The sequence below is a fragment of the Nicotiana attenuata genome, unplaced genomic scaffold, assembly GCF_001879085.1.
Source record: "Nicotiana attenuata strain UT unplaced genomic scaffold, NIATTr2, whole genome shotgun sequence".
Lineage (NCBI taxonomy): Eukaryota > Viridiplantae > Streptophyta > Magnoliopsida > Solanales > Solanaceae > Nicotiana > Nicotiana attenuata.
Window position 1 is genome coordinate 104,280 of NW_017670523.1, and position 17,826 is coordinate 122,105.

Sequence of the window (17,826 nt, forward strand, 5' to 3'; positions counted from 1 at the left end):
TGAACTAAGCGACTAACTGACACACACCCCCCACCCCCCCACCCCCCACCCACACACACACACACACACACATACATAGAAGAGCAGAAAGCGGCTGTATTTCCGGGAAACAATTATTAAGAGACATTTGCTAAACAAAGAAGAACATTTATAAAAGCCATTCCAAAGCATCAATTATTGAGCTTTAGGGAAGTCTCAAGACATTCCTATTAAAGAACTGCAATCTATTATTTTTATAGTTACTTTATGCTTTCAAAATCTGGCCAATTAACCACCAATAGTCACATTAATTTTCACTCACAGCATCACATGCAAACTGAGACAGACAAGAGATCCATGAAGGAAAACTTCAAGGGTATAGATTTTATTTCAAAAAAGAAAGAAAGAAAACTTCAAGGTATCTTTACAAATTGTGAATGTCGAAAAGTACATAGTTTGAACTTTTCAAATCTCAGCACAGGTTTTCTACTGTGTAAAAATCCAAAATTACCATCTTTCAAATGATTTTCTATGGTAATACTTTAGCAGACAACAAATCCATAAAGAAGCTATTTGTGATGAAGTGGTCAACGAGGCTAAACCACATAAATTATCCGCCTTCAGCATCTGATAACTTTCTCCAAGAGGAATTTAACTCATTCCTTATTTTTCAAGAGTAGGCACAAATTGAATGTGAAGCAAAGCTTCTCGTAGTAATTCCTCCGTATCAGAAACAACTGCCAGTAACTTCAAGAGCCATAAAATCAAATTTCAAAACATGTTATTGGACTTCTGCTAATGCTGAGGAAATTGTTAAGGCTTCTAGTACAGGCTGACTTTCTTCACTTGAGGTTTCCATTCTATACGACTTACAGCTGAAGTAGAAAACTGTACTCATCATGGAGTCGATAAGCATCACAAACGAGTACAATAGTACCAAAAGAGGCCCTTCCCATAATCTTGAAGATCCATCTCCATAGCTTATTGTCTTCACCCTATGCTCAAACAAACCCTCCACAATCGCCATCCCAATAGTCGATCCAAGAAATATTAGAAGTCCAACTTGTGTCTGCCCCTTGATCAGTGAACTAGACCTAAGCAATGCTTGTGGTCCAGATTCATCCTCTAAAACAGATATCACAATCGCAATGTTGCAGATAATAATAGCATTTGCTAAAATAATCGAGAAAATCATCCCTACTACCATCGCGGGGTACAAGATCAAGTCAGGAGGGAACCCCATGATCGAGAAAGCACTGCTCACGGATACAACAAGTACAATAAACAACGTGAAGCATCCAGAAATCACAGTACTCACCCACAGGTAAGTCACAACAACCCGTTTCCAAATCTTGGTCATAATTACATAAAACTTTTGCGAATCAAATTTTTTCCTCGAGTAAGTGCAATCGACTGAATAAACTATTGCAGCTTTTGACAACAGCGATAAAGTAACATACAAAGGGAAGCACATTACAGCTGAAATGACAACTTCAGAGAACTTTTGACAAGACTGTTTGATAAATGGCTTCAATGGAAGCCCGCTCGATTTGGCAACGAGCAACAACCTTATGGTCAGTCTCTTAACTAAGGAGTGATTAACCAATATATTAGATAAAACAACAGCAGAGACAGGGCAGATTAGCAATGCAGCAATTGCCATGAAACCTATAGAATTATACCTCAAAATTCTCACAGTTTCCCTCAAAATCTCCAGTGCATTCAGTGTCTGAAAATGGTGATCTGTGTGTGAAACCGTATCAGTTAATTCCAAGTCGAAATTTTGAGGATGTGGGCCAGCATTTTTACCTTCATCAGATGTAACAGAGTTCACTCTGGGACTCAATCCACTGGAAATTTCCATTTTTGACAAACCCCAATTGTTCTTTACAAACAAAAAATATTCCACAAGAGAAGCTAAAAATAAAGGAATACAAAAACAAATATGTTTGCTGTGCTAATGCAATTTTACATGACCCTTTAATCAATAGTATAAAAGGGAATTATAAAGAAACCAATCTTAGATCTGTGTCTAGGTATTAGCTCTAAAAAATGCTACCCAGATCTGCATAAGAAAAGCATCATGGCTCAATGTGGAATTGGCAATTTTATACATACAGTGAAAATCGGATGATATTCTTGGAAATAAAAAGGTATTTAAAACGTATATAAGGAGCTGATCTGGATCAGAGGAATGAACAGAAGAAGAGCGAGTGAAAGTGGAAGTGGGGGGAGGGGTATGATTAGAGTTTGATTAAGGAAAGGGATTTATTAGATGGCGAGGGATGAGTGGAAGTATGATAAAATTTGTTGTTTATACGCCCATGGTATTAATCATAACTAATTAATTCGTATTGTTACGTCAATTTATAAGTTAAGATAGATTAATTAGTATTGTCGGCGTATAGGGGATTGTGTAAATATTTCACAAGAAAGTATGGACTTGGGCCTCGTAAGATGATCACGTTTTGGTTTGGAATTTTTACCTCCAGATATAAGAGATATTTACAATTCAATTAAAGGCATAAAAAGAGTCTAAATAATCTAAACCGATCAAATACCACATATAGCCGTGTACCCACTCGTCACCATGCGTACACAACTTTCACATAACATAAATAGCACAATCAACCCATGCCCTAAGGGGTAGTTTCCCACGAGCAAAGTTAGGCAAGATACTTACCTCAAACAAGCCCAATCAATACACTAGAAGCGTTATCCCGCTCAAATCATCATCCGAACGACTCGAAACTAGTCAAAAGCAACTCAAAATCATCAAATAATGTCATAGGAAGCAAACCCAATTGATAAAGATTGATTTTTTACACATTTACCCAAAGTCAACCAAAAAGCCAAACCCAGGCCCGCACCTCGAAACACGACAAAACTGTTAGTAAACTGTATTTGTAAATTAATTCTGGAAAAACAAAGCAGAATAATGTATAAACAGAAAACGTAAAGAGATAAAAATCAATTCGAGCCTACTGAATTCACAGTGTTTCCTTAAATAATTTAATCCCCTCCTAGTACCCAAGGTTATGGATTATTTCCTCCCAGGATAGAACGAATTACACACTGGTGTAGTGGTACTTCAAACCCCCAGTGTTTCAGCGAACACAAAGTTCGGTAGCAAATGACACTTACTGTTGATTTGTTTGATGTTAAAAGTATGCAGAAGAAGGAGGAGAAACGCAGAAAATCGTATTGAAATTCTGAGCAGAATAGTCTTGTATTTATAGCCAAAGTTGGGCTGGAATCTGAAGAGGTGCAATTCTTCAGAACGGCTACGGCCACATCATAAAAGCCATAACATAAATGGCTATTTACTCAACAATAAAGAGGGAAAATTGAAGAGGGTAGTTAATTTTCTGTTACCAAAACAGAAAAGCAGATTGGATTTAATATTAATATTTATTTTAATATTAATATTCTGTTATTAAAATAATTATTTAATAACATTTCTGTTAATATTTTACTATTAACAAATAAACTTGGTCCAAAAAAATTAATCAATCAATCGATCATTTGACCAAATCCGAATCCGAATTCGAAGCCGAAGCCGAAGCCGAAGCCGAGCCGAGCGAGCAACGACGACGATGGCGCGAGGCTTGCCTTCTTCTCAACTCTTTAAGAGCTAGAAGAAGAGCAATTGCTTATATACCCATAAAAACCCTCTTCCTCTTCCAATATGGGACAATGTCCCTTTCCCAAGGGGGAAAACTTAAAATTTCACTCAAAAATTTCATTTCCCTCCATTTCCCATTCACCCTCTTTTAAGTATTTAATATACTTAAATACATAAAACCCCAACAATCCCCCACATGAATGGGGAATGGCAATATCACGGAAACATGCATGAAAAACTGTGTGATTCGCAAGCAAGGATTAATTGCATATGGATAAGTAGGTTCCCTTTGAACTTTCCGTAGTGAACTTATGTCGGATATACTCGATCAATCAGTAGATTTGATATCTTTGAACCGTCGAACTTTGGTGTATACCTAGACAACCATAAGTCACACAACCAACCCTTAACCGTCTTTGGTTCTCATTGTTGTGTTCGTTTCAGCCATGAACACCGCCTGGTTTCATAAGTGCGTAGAGAACTGGCCTTACAAAGTTCTCCTTGAAGCGGCTAACACTTCACACTTACATTGGTGATTCCTAAACGTGTTATCCCGTAGATACACTATTTGATATACCCCGTATCAAATTTAGAAACCATTAAAAAGCCTTAATGTTTTATCCTTGGTACTGAACATTGTCTCATCACGAGAATGGACCAAAAGTTTAGTTGACAATGTTGAACCGTCATTAATGACTTTGTTTGATCTCCTTGAAGCTAGATCTTGGGATCTCCAGTCTTCTAGGTAGAGTTACCGCCACTATGACTTGTTCTCGGCCACAGTCCCATTCCCCTTGATGATTTCTCAACTACCTCTCTAGTTAGGCCTTTTGTAAGTGGATCCGACACATTATCACTTGGCTGTACATAATCAATTGTGATAATTCCTCTAGAGAGTAATTGCCTAACGATTTTATGTCTTCGTCGTATATGACGAGATTTACCGTTATACATGACGCTCCCAGCCCTTCTAATTGCCGCTTGACTATCGCAATGTATACATATTGGTGCCAACGGTTTGGGCCTAAATGGAATATCTTCCAAGAAATTCCGGAGCCATTCAGCTTCTTCAGCGGCTTTATCTAAGGCTATGAATTCAGCCTCCAGTGTAGAGCGGGCAATACAAGTTTGTTTGGACGACTTCCAAGATACCGCTCCTCCCCCAATAATGAATACATATCCACTTGTGGACTTGGAATCAGTTGATCCGGTGATCCAATTTGCATCACAGTATCCCTCAATGACCGCAGGATATTTACTGTAGTGCAAAGCAAAGTCCTGGGTATGTACTAAATACCCCAAAACTCGTTTCATAGCCATCCAATGAGATTGACCTGGATTTCTCGTATATCGACTCAATTTACTTATAGCACAAGCTATATCTGGTCATGTACAATTCATGATGTACATTAAGCAACCCAACACACGAGCATAATCCAATTGTGATATGCTTTGGCCTTTGTTCTTTGCTAATGCAAGATTCACGTCAATTTGAGTCTTTGCAACTTTAAAGCCCAAGTGCTTGAATTTTTCAAGTACTGTCTTAATATAATGAGATTGTGACAATGCCAGACCTTGAGAAGTCTTATGGATCTTAATTCCCAGAATTAAATCAGCAACTCCCAAGTCTTTCATATCAAACTTGCCAGTTAGCATGCGCTTAGTCGCATTTATGTTGGCAATGTCATTACTCATTATCAGCATATCATCCACATATAAGCAAACAATGACTATGTGATTTGGAACATTTTTAATGTACACACATTTATCACATTCATTTATTTTAAAACCATTTGACAACATTGTTTGGTCAAATTTCGCATGCCATTGTTTGGGTGCTTGTTTTAGTCCGTAAAGGGACTTAACAAGTCTACATACCTTCTTTTCTTTACCTGGAACCACAAACCCTTCAGGTTGTTCCATGTAAATTTCTTCCTCCAACTCTCCATTTAAGAAGGCTGTCTTAACATCCATTTGATGAATTTCAAGACCATAAACTGCAGCTAACGCTACTAACGTTCGTATGGACGTAATTCTTATAACTGGAGAGTATGTATCGAAATAGTCAAGACCTTCTCGTTGTCTATACCCTTTGACCACAAGTCTTGCCTTAAATTTGTCAATAGTGCCATCATCTTTTATTTTCCTCTTAAAGATCCATTTAGAACCCAACGGTTTATTTCTAGGATGAAGATCAACCAATTCCCATGTATGGTTGTTCAGTATGGATTCTATTTCACTATTGACTGCCTCTTTCCAAAACAATGATTCCGAAGAAGACATAGCTTCTTTAAATGTTTGAGGCTCTTTTTCCAATAAGAAAGTCACAAAATCTGGTCCAAATGAAGTAGACGTTCTTTGACGTTTACTACGTCTTGGATCCTCCTGGTTAAGTGTACTTTCTTTTGTTTCTTCCCGAGGTCATTTAGATCCTTCACCAATCGACTCACATTCCTTTTTATACGGATATATATTTTCAAAGAACTTAGCATTATCTGATTCTATAACCGTATTATTATGAATGTTGGGATTTTCTGATTTATGAACCAGAAATCGATATGCTTTACTATTAGTCGCATATCCTATGAAAACACAATCAACGGTTTTCGGTCCTAATTTTATCCTTTTGGGTTTAGGAACTTGCACTTTTGCCAAACACCCCCACACTTTAAAATAATTCAAGTTGGGCTTCCTTCCTTTCCATTTTTCATATGGAATGGATTGTGTTTTGCTATGGGGTACTCGATTTGTATTCGGCTAGCCGTAAGAACGACTTCCCCCCACAAGTTCTGTGGCAAACCAGAACTTATCAATAATGCGTTCATCATCTCCTTTAATGAACGATTCTTTCTTTCTGCAATCCCATTGGATTGGGGCGTGTAAGGGGCCGTTGTTTGATGAATAATTCCATATTCTAAATATATTTGTTCAAAAGGAGATTCATATTCACCACCCCTATCACTTCTTATCATTTTGATTTTCTTGTTAAGTTGCATTTCAACTTCATTTTTGTATTGCTTGAATGCGTCTATTGCTTCATCTTTACTATTAAGTAAGTAAATATAGCAATATCGAGTACTATCGTCAATAGTCTACGCGAGATGGTATTGACTTCATATCAGTCAATCTGGAATTCTCTTTCAACTGACTTATAAGGATGTTTAACATACTTAGATTCCACACATATTTGACATTTTGATTTGTCGCATTCAAATTTAGGCAATACTTCCAAATTAATCATTTTCCGCAAGGTTTTATAATTAACATGACCCAAACGTATATGCCATAATTCATTTGACTCAAGTAAGTAAGACGAAGCTGAAATTTTATTATTATTTTCAACAACCATTACATTCAGCTTAATAAGGCCCTCAGTGAGGTAACTTTTTCCTACAAACATTTCGTTCTTACTTATTACAACCTTATCAGAAGCAAAAACACATTTGAAACCATTCTTAACAAGAAGTCCAACAGAGACTAAATTTTTCCTAATCTCGGGAACGTGAAGGACGTTGTTCAAAGTCACCACTTTGCCGGAAGTCATTTTGAGAAATATCTTCCCACATCCTTCAATCTTGGCCTTTGCAGCATTTCCCATAGAAAGCGTCTCATCGGGTCCAACAGGAGCATAAGTAGCAAAAGCTTCTCTAACAGCACAAACATGGCGAGTGGCTCCAGAATCAATCCACCACTCTTTAGGATTGCCCACCAAGTTGCATTCGGAAAGCATGGCACATAAGTCATCAACATCATCATGCTTTTCAACCATGTTTGCTTGACCCTTCTTCTTGTCTTTCTTCGGAGCACGACACTCCGTAGATTTGTGTCCGGCTTTTCCACAGTTGTAGCAATTTCCACTGAACCGCTTCTTGCTTGGGTTGTATTTCGACCCAGAAGCCTTCTTCCTCTTTTTGTTCTCTTCAACAATATTTGCTCCCATTATTGTTGAGTTTCCACGGCCTCTCTTTTCAGCAGCTTTGTTGTCCTCTTCGATTCTCAACCGAACATTGAAATCTTCAAGGGACATCTCCTTGCGTTTGTGTTTCAAGTAGTTTTTGAAGTCCTTCCACAAAGGAGGCAACTTCTCAATCATCGCTGATACTTGGAATGCTTCATTGATGACAAGACCTTCAATGAAATTTCTGTTAGTAAAAATACTAAGATTACTACTTTCAACATCAGTATTAATTTGATTTATACCTTCAGCAAGGAGATCGTGAATAATCACTTGCAATTTCTGGACTTGGGTAATAACAGACTTGCTATCTACCATTTTGTAGTCTAAAAACTTTGCAGCAACGAACTTCTTTAACCCGACATCTTCGGTTTTGTATTTCTTTTCAAGTGTAGGTCCACAGTTCTTTTGACTTTTCCACGCCACTGTAGACGTTGTACAAAGCATCCTCCAGCCCGCTTAAAAAATAATTCTTGCACAAAAAATCTGAATGCTTCCACGCCTCAATCACGAGAAAGCGTTCAGTTTCTGGAGTTTCATCGGGCAGCACAGGAACATCTTCCTTGATGAACTTCTGGAGACTTAGAGTAGTCAAATAGAAGAACATCTTTTGCTGCCAGCGCTTGAAATCAATCCCGGAAAATTTTCCAGGTTTCTCCACCGGTGCCAATGCTGCCGGTGTTGTTCGGCTCGTTGAGGCATTGGCAGTCACCGTTGGAACAGCTCGGTTCACATTATCATTAGTCATTTCTGTAAAAGAATGGCACAAACGTTAAAATCACGTAGATTTTAATCTCCAATAGAGTACAAAACCACAAAGGTTTTACTCTCCAAAAACAGTAAGTACAAATACAGAAGATATATTAAAATCTGTGAGTTTACTACCTCTTCAACTTGCCTATGTTGAAAACCCTAATTTTTCTAGGTTTCTTCGTTTAATTTTGTGACTAGCCTGTTCTTGTTTGAGTTTCTATGACTATCTCGCTTCGAATGTGTTTCTACTGAGTTTCTTATGCCTAACTTATATCACCTCTATGTGCTTATGATCATCTTGACTGTTCAGACTTGCCTCTTTCTATTGATACTGTTTAACCCGCATGTTTGCTATGTCTGGTTATTCTTATCTTCTCTATTTATATGCTGAATACTGAATCATGACTTCCTCTTTGATTGATTCTGGATTCCCTATTTTTATGGTTTGATTGAAAGACCTTCCTTTAAATCCTCAATTTCTACCTCTTCTATTCGAATTAACTGACTCACCTACCTTGTCTGCTGTGGTACTTTATTCTTACTGAGTATTTCCTTAATTAGAGTGTTCTGAACTTAGCCCTAATTGTTTACCCTATACTTACTGAATTTGAATCTTTCCTTATTAGTCATACACTGATTTCTTTCCTTATCTGTTACTTGTTATTACCGTTTGAACTAATTCCCTTAACTTAAGGGAGTACTTGTCCTGATTTTGCTCTAATTGATTCTGAGTTCCATAATTACTATGCTACTATGATTCTTACCTTATTTTTATCTATTTCGAACTACTATATATACACACTCTCTCATTAACACAAACAGACGAACATTTTGGTTCAAAAAGCTCTCTATCACACTTAAACTTTCTGCTTTCTTTTTTGTGCTACTTGCTATTATTCTGAGTTAGCCGGCTGCAAGCCAAGGGTAACTATTGTGCTCTCCTGCTCCTTCACTTTTGTTTACTGTCTTCTTTACTGGTATGTTCTAATTTCAATTCAAGTTCCAACAACAATATGGTTCTTTTATTGTTTCAGTTTATCCTGTTTCTAGTTTGCTTTTACTTATGGTTTTGCTGTGAAACTTGCAGTTAATATGATTACATGATTTGTATGTTATGTACTTCCCTTCCTCAGGATCAGTATGAACATGTTACCCCCCTCTATGCAGTCTGTCTCCATGTGATTTTGCTATATCTAGTTCTTGGTATGAGTCTCCTTGTGAAGTAGTCTGAACTCCTGAACTTGTATGGTTCTGAGATTGATCTTAAATCATGTGGATCCTATACTGAACCCCCTTAAGCATTGCTGGTTCTGTGACTATGGCTGATCAGTTGTGTCTGAGCATGTCTGTACCAATTCCTAAGACCTTTGCCTGTTATGTGTTTACAATCATGTGCTCTATGTATCCCCAATCCCCATCACCCCTGTATGTAGGTTCTTTCCTCCTGTTTTGGTCCTGTGAGTATTGCTGATGTGTTTTTTGGCTCCACGTTTGATTTGCTGTTGTCTAATCATGTAACACTCTCTTTTCAAAGTTGTTTTACTGCATGACTCCTTCTTTTACTCCCTAAATATTTCAAACAAACCTCCTTTTAATACTATTTTCCTACTAAGACCTTTCAAATTGTGTCAAGCACTCTCACTCTACTCCTAAGTCAATAGGTTCTGCCCCCTCCAGTATGTGTACTGCCTTGGGATCCTCTTGAGAACCCTCTGAACTCTGGCATACTGAGGCTGGCTTTTCCACACTGCACTTATTCAATTTGGTCACCAAGTCTAGATGTAAGCACTGCCCGGGATCCTTGAGATCCTTAGGGAACTTTGATGCACCTAGACTATGACATTGTCTATGGAATTTGGGCATTTGAGGCTATTGGAGGCTTTAGAAATCTGGGCCTATCTGTAGGCTCCCTATAGAATAACTTCTTATTTTCTTATCTACTTATGTAATTCATTCATATGGTCTGAAATAATTTGTTAATGAATATTGGGGCAACTAGTGAAAGGGGGGGGGGGGGTAGTTACATGTCTGTGGGGTAGTATGGGTAGAGATCATGCCTATAGGACTTTACATTTCGATATGATTGCCTTACCATGCCAGAAACCATGCCTATAGGACTTTACATTTTTTGCTATGCTTGCTTTACCATGTTAAAAATCATACCTATAGGTCTCAAGTGATTCCATAATAGAAATCATGTTTGTAGGTCTTAAAATCAATTTAACAAGTAGATGCCATGCATATAGGATATAATCCCAATCCAGCTTCCGTTATAACAAGTGTTTACATGTTTTTTATTTGTCATCATGCCTGTAAAGTTTCTGAAATCAGTATTAAAACTAGATACCATGCCTATAAGGAACGCCACCAGAAATTCTGCCTACAGATCTCAACTAGTTTAGTTTAAATAAATCAATTCGGTTAACGATTAGCTCACTTGAAAACTAGTTAATTAATGGTCTATTTTCCCTAAAACAAGTTCTTTCAAAAACTGCCTCAATCTATCATTAGACAGCATACCTATAGGGATCAAAAGAGTCTTTTAAAGACCTGCCTTGTTTCACTATATAAAATGTAGTCATCAGTATTCCGCGTATAGGCAAGCCTATAGGACGTTTTCAAATCTTGCAACTCTGAAACTGTTTCTGTGACTTAATGTTGTTCTGGTTTAACAGGTTTTAAAAAAAATTCAGTAGGCAACATGCTAGGGTCATTACTTCTGAGTTTACAAAATAAACTGCCTGTCTTCTGTATATTTCACTTAGACATCCTGCCTTAGGATACTGCTTAACAAAAGGCCCTTATTTATGCTTGAGTCGTGCTGCCTATGTGTATTGTTTGAGGAGGTAAACCTGAGCCTCTAATTGCTCCCTTTTATCTTATGTGCTAAAGTCCTAATTGTTCTTTCTTGTCGCCTTAGTATTTTCACCTTTAAAACCTTAGGGGTCTGTCTAGAACCACCTATAGGTAAAGGTCCTAAATCCCTCCAGGACCATTAAGAAGGGACGGGTAACAGCACGTAATAGAAATCGTTGACCAACATTCGCTTTGAATGACCACTAAGGGGATGGGAAGGGTATATATGGGATATGATGACTACGCGCTAATGTCACGTGTAGCCCCTCATTGAGGAGTATTTACCGGACATTTTGTGGGGTGATCCTATAGGCTAATCAACCTAGGCTCCTCCTTTTCAAAATTCCTTTTTGTTTTATAATACAACTTGTCCAAAACCTATGTCTTATTATTTGAGTTATACAAACATGCCTTATTCATAATTATTTGTTTCAAGTATTTATTTGGACTAAAATTCGTAAATATAAGTTCGGCCGGGACCCACAGTTGTGGACCAAGAGGGGTGACTAACATCTTCCCCTCGAGGTTATTTCGAGCCCTTACCCTAAGTCTATGGTAATGCAAACCAATCCAAGACTTAATCTCTCTAGGTGCCTAACGCACCATAACTCGTTAGGTGGCGACTCTTCAAATACCCAATTCCCAAAAGGAAATGAGTTATCACACCCCATGAATGTCGAAATACGGATCTCTCTCCGCGGAGGAAAAAAAGGGGGCGCGACAGCATGGCGACTCTGCTGGGGATACCTTTAGGCTCTTACCATAACGAACTTATCTTTTTACAAATTAGTCCAAGCATGCTTTATCCCGTACCCTTCTCCCTTATTTGAATTTAACTGTCCATGTTTTAAGCAGTTATGGTTCTTTATCCATAAAACTGACTTGTCTCTTTATTTTCTTTTTCCTGTAACTGTCTTTCAATTATTTAAATGCTGTATTTATTTTTCCTACATGAAAATACTTGACTACATGTTATTAACTGCTGCATAAATCATGCTCCGCATCACATTCCACTCGTGCGTATCAAATCCTATGCAACGCTTTAATGAGTGGTGCGCTCTTCCTATTTACTACCCTTAAATTCAAAAAGGCTTATTTGCGGTAAAACCAGTCGATCAGCGGTGCAGTCGACGGTTCCGTGCCTTCCCCCTCGAGTTGTCCGCTTGAGGGTACCAGTCTAAAATCCCATAGAAACCTTACTCTGGTTAATTGTGCATGCATTATGGTCAAACCTAGTCGGATCAGTTATGTTGTCCACATAATGATCCTTTAAGATAAGCCTTATCCAAAGTCCATCGGGTTTTTTTCATAATCCCAACGGACACAACCACGTTCTGTGCATTAATTTGGAGAACTAAATGCCGATATGTTGATCATAAATGTATAATAGTCGAGTCCGGTGGGGGTAAGGTCTAACCCTTTTGTTTTGCAGAAAATGAGGCACGAGGTCCCCAGATTCGGTATGGTCAGCAATATCCCACCATTGTTGCTAGATTGGTGGGAGGACCTTTCCTCAAGTGACAAAAAACATGTGAAGAAGTACCCGGGTAACCTGCCTTCCTTGCTAGATATTGAGCCAAACAACAAGTTGATTGAAGCTGCCATTTTATTCTGGGATAGTGAAAGGGCTATATTTCGTTTCGGTGACATAGAAATGACACCACTCCTAGAAGAAATTGGAGGGCTTGCGGGGTTGACTTGGGATAGTCCCGGACTGTTGGTACCGGGAAACCGTACGAGCAGGGGATTTTTGAAGATGATGGGGCTGAAGAAAAATGTCGACCTAGTGTGCTTGAAGGAATCCTACATACCTTTCAAATACCTGTACGAGAGGTATGGCCATAGCAAGTCTTTCCGCACTTACCATGATGAGATCTCTCTCACTTCTCTGGGTCACATCCACCGCAGAGTGTTTGTATTCATTGTGTGCTTTCTAGGCCTAATAGTGTTGCCAATGAAAAAGGGAAGAATCCACACTAGGTTGGCCATGGTCGCCAAGACTTTGATGGAAGGGATTAATGGACAGACATATACCATAGTCCCCATGATCATAGCCGACATCTACAGGCTCTAGAGCGCTGTCAAAGAGGGGTCAAGCATTTCGAGGGTTGTAATTTGCTGCTGCAGTTATGGTTGTTGGAGCATTTCCAAAAGGGTCGCTATCGCCAGGAATTTCCGCGAAGGGCTTGGAACGACCATATTGCCATCCATCACCCCAAGCAGATGACTTACATTCCAGACAGATTTGCTCAGCCGGAAAGCGCCAAAGAATGGGTAGAGTTCTTCGACAATCTGACCGAGGAACAGGTGCAATGGATGTTTGAATGGTTCCCGACGGACGAATTTATTATCAGATCCAGGGATGCTCCGCACTTGGTGCTGATCGGATTGAGAGGGATATACCCATATGTCCCTATGCGAGTTATGAGGCAAGCATGCAGGAAACAGGTTGTACCAAGGGTTGTCAAGATGAGTCATTTTAGGCTAGGCTTTCAAGACGACGATGTCCCTTACAAGTGCCAAGCTCAGCACATGTGGCACTGCAAAATCATTGTGGAGAAAAATACCATTGAGCTGGACATGTATCATGCAGGGTGTGAGCCTCTCTATCCGGCATGGTTAGAGGACAATCTGAAAGGGATAGATGAGGATGAGCACCGGGCTGCGCAAGAGGCTGGAATATCTGGTCAAGTCAAGTACAACAGGCTGCGCAAGAGGGTCCACGACTCTGAGAATGAGCACCGGGAAATACACGAGAGGAATGTAAGGTTGATCGAGGAGTGGAAAGAAATGGCAGTCACTTCCAACAGGAAACTGGAATATCTGGAGCGAGGAATAGTGGAGATGGAAGGCAAGGTCATAAAGAGGATTGAAAATTGCCAGAACGCTGAAGGAGCTGAAGGAGGATATTTGGCCAGAGCCTACTTGCTGCTGGGGCTGCGCGAGCTGGGGGATCTATATGATGGAGTCCGGAAGATCGAATCTGGGGAAGGTCCTTCTGGGACCAAATAGGCTAGATTTATTCGCTTTTTCCTAAAATATAATAAGGCCAAGTGCCAGTAGTGACTTATTTTATTAGTATCGTTTTGGGATTCGTCTATTTTATATTATGAAATGAAGCATTTATTGGCATTAAAAGTTCTCCAAGTTTATTTGTCGCTAGGCCTACCTCGGGCACAACGAGGTTCCTAAAATAGGATACGAATTCACATTTCTGCAACATGTGTTTAAATACTGCCAACATTTTAGAATCCCCACCGACTTGTTACCTTTTTGTTTTGCTTAGTTTTTTTGTTATTCCCATCCCCTTAGGTTGGTTCACTCATACTGGCCTCATCAGCGTATCACACCAGATCTAGAGGCCCTCCACCTCCTCCTCCTCCAAGAAACACAAAGGGCAAACGAAAGAAAAAAATGGACGACTTAAGTGGTATCCGAAAGGAGAATATCGAGAACGCAGAAACCTCAGATGGCCGCAGTACTCCGGCCCCAAATGATCTGGTTTTGAGACTGGAACAAAAGATACTGGAACTGCAAGGAGAACTTGAGCAGGTTCGTAAGTTGGCAAACTTGTCGCTCACCCTTAATGTCCCTGACATCAACCAACAGAACACTAAAAACCCAGCACCTCCTCAAAGCACACAAAACCAACACCCACAAAATCCTCCCCTACCAAATCAATACGCAACTCCACCCCATAATCCCAACCCATTACCAGCTCCACCACAACATCACCATCAACCTATTCAGTACCCACCAACCACCGCTTACCACACTCCCCAAAATACACCACAACTCATTCCCGATCCCTAAAACTCCACCAATGACCATCACTATACCTAAGTTCCTGGCACCCACCAAAGCAACCCTATATATGTGGAAACTTTGCCTCATTCTACCCAACCAATCTCCTGTATACCGGAATCCTCCGAGAAGGACCTGCTCATTAAAAACATGGCCGAAGAACTCAAAAAGTTAACAAGCCGAGTTCAAGGTGTTGAGGGAGACAGAGGAATAGAAGGTTTGAACTATGAAGATCTGTGCATACAGCCGGATGTCGAGCTGCCCGAGGGGTACAAACCTCCCAAGTTTGAAATATTCGACAGTATAGGTGATCCCAGGGTTCATCTAAGGACCTATTATGACAAGCTTGTCGGGGTCGGGAAAGATGAAAAGATCCGGATAAAGCTCTTTATGAGGAGTCTTACTGGGGATGTTCTGTCATGGTATATCAGCCAAAATCCCAAGAAATGGTCCAATTGGGTAGGCATGGCGTCGGATTTCATGGACCGGTTCAGGTTTAACATAGAGAATGCATCGGATGTCTTTTACATTCAGAATCTCAAGAAGAAACCTACTGAGACTTTCCGTGAATATGCTATTCGTTGGAGGTCGGAAGCAGCGAAGGTCAGACCCTCTTTAGACGAAGAACAGATGAATAAATTCTTCGTCAGAGCACAGGATCCTCAGTACTATGAGAGGTTGATGATTATCGAAAATCATAAATTCTCTAATATCATCAAGCTCGGAGAAAGGATCGAGGAAGGAATCAAGAGCGGGATGGTAACGAACTTCGAGGCACTGCAAGCCACAAATAAGGCACTACAATCAGGCGGCATATCGAAGAAGAGAGATATTGGGGCAGTAATGGTGGCTCAGAGTCCAAAATCTGCACTTGTATATCAAACCCCTCCACCTATATATCAAACCCATCCACCAACATATCAAACACCTCCGCCCATATACCAAGCATCACCGCCCACGTACCAAGCATCATCGCCTACATATCAGCCTTCATCTCCCAGATATTCCCAACCAGCCATTGTCCATCACACCTATAATTCCCAACCATCCCACTTCTAATCACCACCAGCTCGCCAGAATTATCCAAGACCAAGACCCAACTTCGACCGCAAGCCACCCAGATAATACACCGCCATTGCTGAGCCCATCGACCAATTGTATGAAAAGTTAAAAGCCGCAGGTTACGTCACTCCTGTTCCCGCTGTGGCATTAGAAAATCCATCCCAATGGGTCAATCCGAACAAAACTTGTGCGTACCATTCTGGTATGAAAGGGCACGCCACTGCTGAGTGCCGAACATTGAAGGATAAGATCCAGACGCTAATTCACAACAAGGTCGTACAGGCGAAGGTTGCGGCACCTAATGTCCGCAACAATCCCCTACCTGATCATAGAGGTGATGGTGTACATGTGATAGAGACAAATGAAGAATGCGACCCCGAGGGGTCGATCGGGCTTATCCGAGAAGGCGATGACTTTAAGGTTGCAGTCACACTTACTCCTATTGTGGTTCAAACTCAGGCACCAATCGATGTTGATGTAACTGCATCAGCTCCATTCGAGGTGGAAGTGGCTCCGCCCGCAGCCACCTCCGCTCCATTTGAAGTAGAAGTGGTCACACTTTTTACTGTGACGGTATCAACCACACCCCCATTCAACTCAAAAGCAATACCTTGGGATTACGTTGCCGAAGCTCGGCAAAAAGGGAAGGCCAAGATAGAGGAATCTGACGCTGTACAAGGGATGACTAGAACAGGAAGAGTCTATACACCAGAACACCTGGGAGGTTCAAGTAGGGAGGCCACTACTAGGCAGCCTATCATTGAGACCGGGCCAGACGACCTGTGGAGGAAAGTACAGGCAAAGGAATATTCTGTTGTTGACCATCTGAACAAAGTCCCTGCTCAGATATCTATCCTATCACTACTTTAGAAGTCAGAGGCACACAAGAACGCTCTGATGAAAGTACTGAGTGAGGCTTATGTACCCAATAACATCGCTGGTAGAGAAATGGACAACATGGTTGGGCAAGTGCTGGAGAGCCATAAGATTATCTTCCACGAAGATGAGCTACCGCCCGAGGGTTTGAATCACAATCGAGCACTGCATATCATAGTGCAATTTGAAGACAAGTTCATTGCCAGGGTCCTGGTTGGTGGAGGTTCGAGCCTAAATATTTGTCCATTGGACACTCTGAAGAGGTTGGACAAAGTTTTCCACGAAATACGGGTAGGAAACATGAATGTGAAGGCTTTTGATGGATCCCAGAGGGCCACGATCGGGGAAATCAACCTTTGCTTACAGATGGGGCCGACTTGGTTCGACGTTGAATTCCAAGTGCTTGGCATACCAACCTCGTATAATCTTTTGTTGGGCCGACCGTGGATCCATGCTGCTGGAGCCGTGCCTTCCACATTACATCAAGCCGTGAAATTCAAATGGAACCGTCAGGAGGTAATCATCCACGGAGATGGGAGTAACCCCATCTACACTAGTCAAACCATCCCGGCCATTGGACATAGAAGGAGGCTAGGAGGGGAAACCTATCATCACATCGAATGGGTCAATGCCGTCGAGAAGGATAAGTGGTGGAGTAACAAAATAGAAAGCATACTAGTATGGTCCGAATATGAACCCGGCAAAGGGTTGGGAAAGAACCTCCAAGGTATCACTAAACCAATAGAGCTGAAAAATCATGGTACCACTTTTGGGCTCGGATACGAGTACACATGGCAAGAGTACAGGAATTGGTCGCCTCCATGGCGTGGACCATATTACCCTCTTGAGCATCCAGTGCCACGTTTGGAACAGGCTTTTCATCAGTCTGACACAATATGGGGAATTGCCGAGGAAG

At 40.5% G+C, this 17,826-nt stretch overlaps 1 protein-coding gene across 1 annotated transcript; it reads right to left on the minus strand.

Moving 5' to 3' along the window:
* Positions 1-337: 337 nt before the first annotated feature.
* LOC109240544 lies at positions 338-2,288 on the minus strand. The gene has a single exon (XM_019407195.1). The coding sequence runs from the start codon at positions 1,841-1,843 to the stop codon at positions 761-763; it is 1,083 nt and encodes a 360-aa protein (XP_019262740.1). The 5' UTR covers positions 1,844-2,288; the 3' UTR covers positions 338-760.
* Between the last annotated feature and the right edge of the window lie 15,538 nt (positions 2,289-17,826).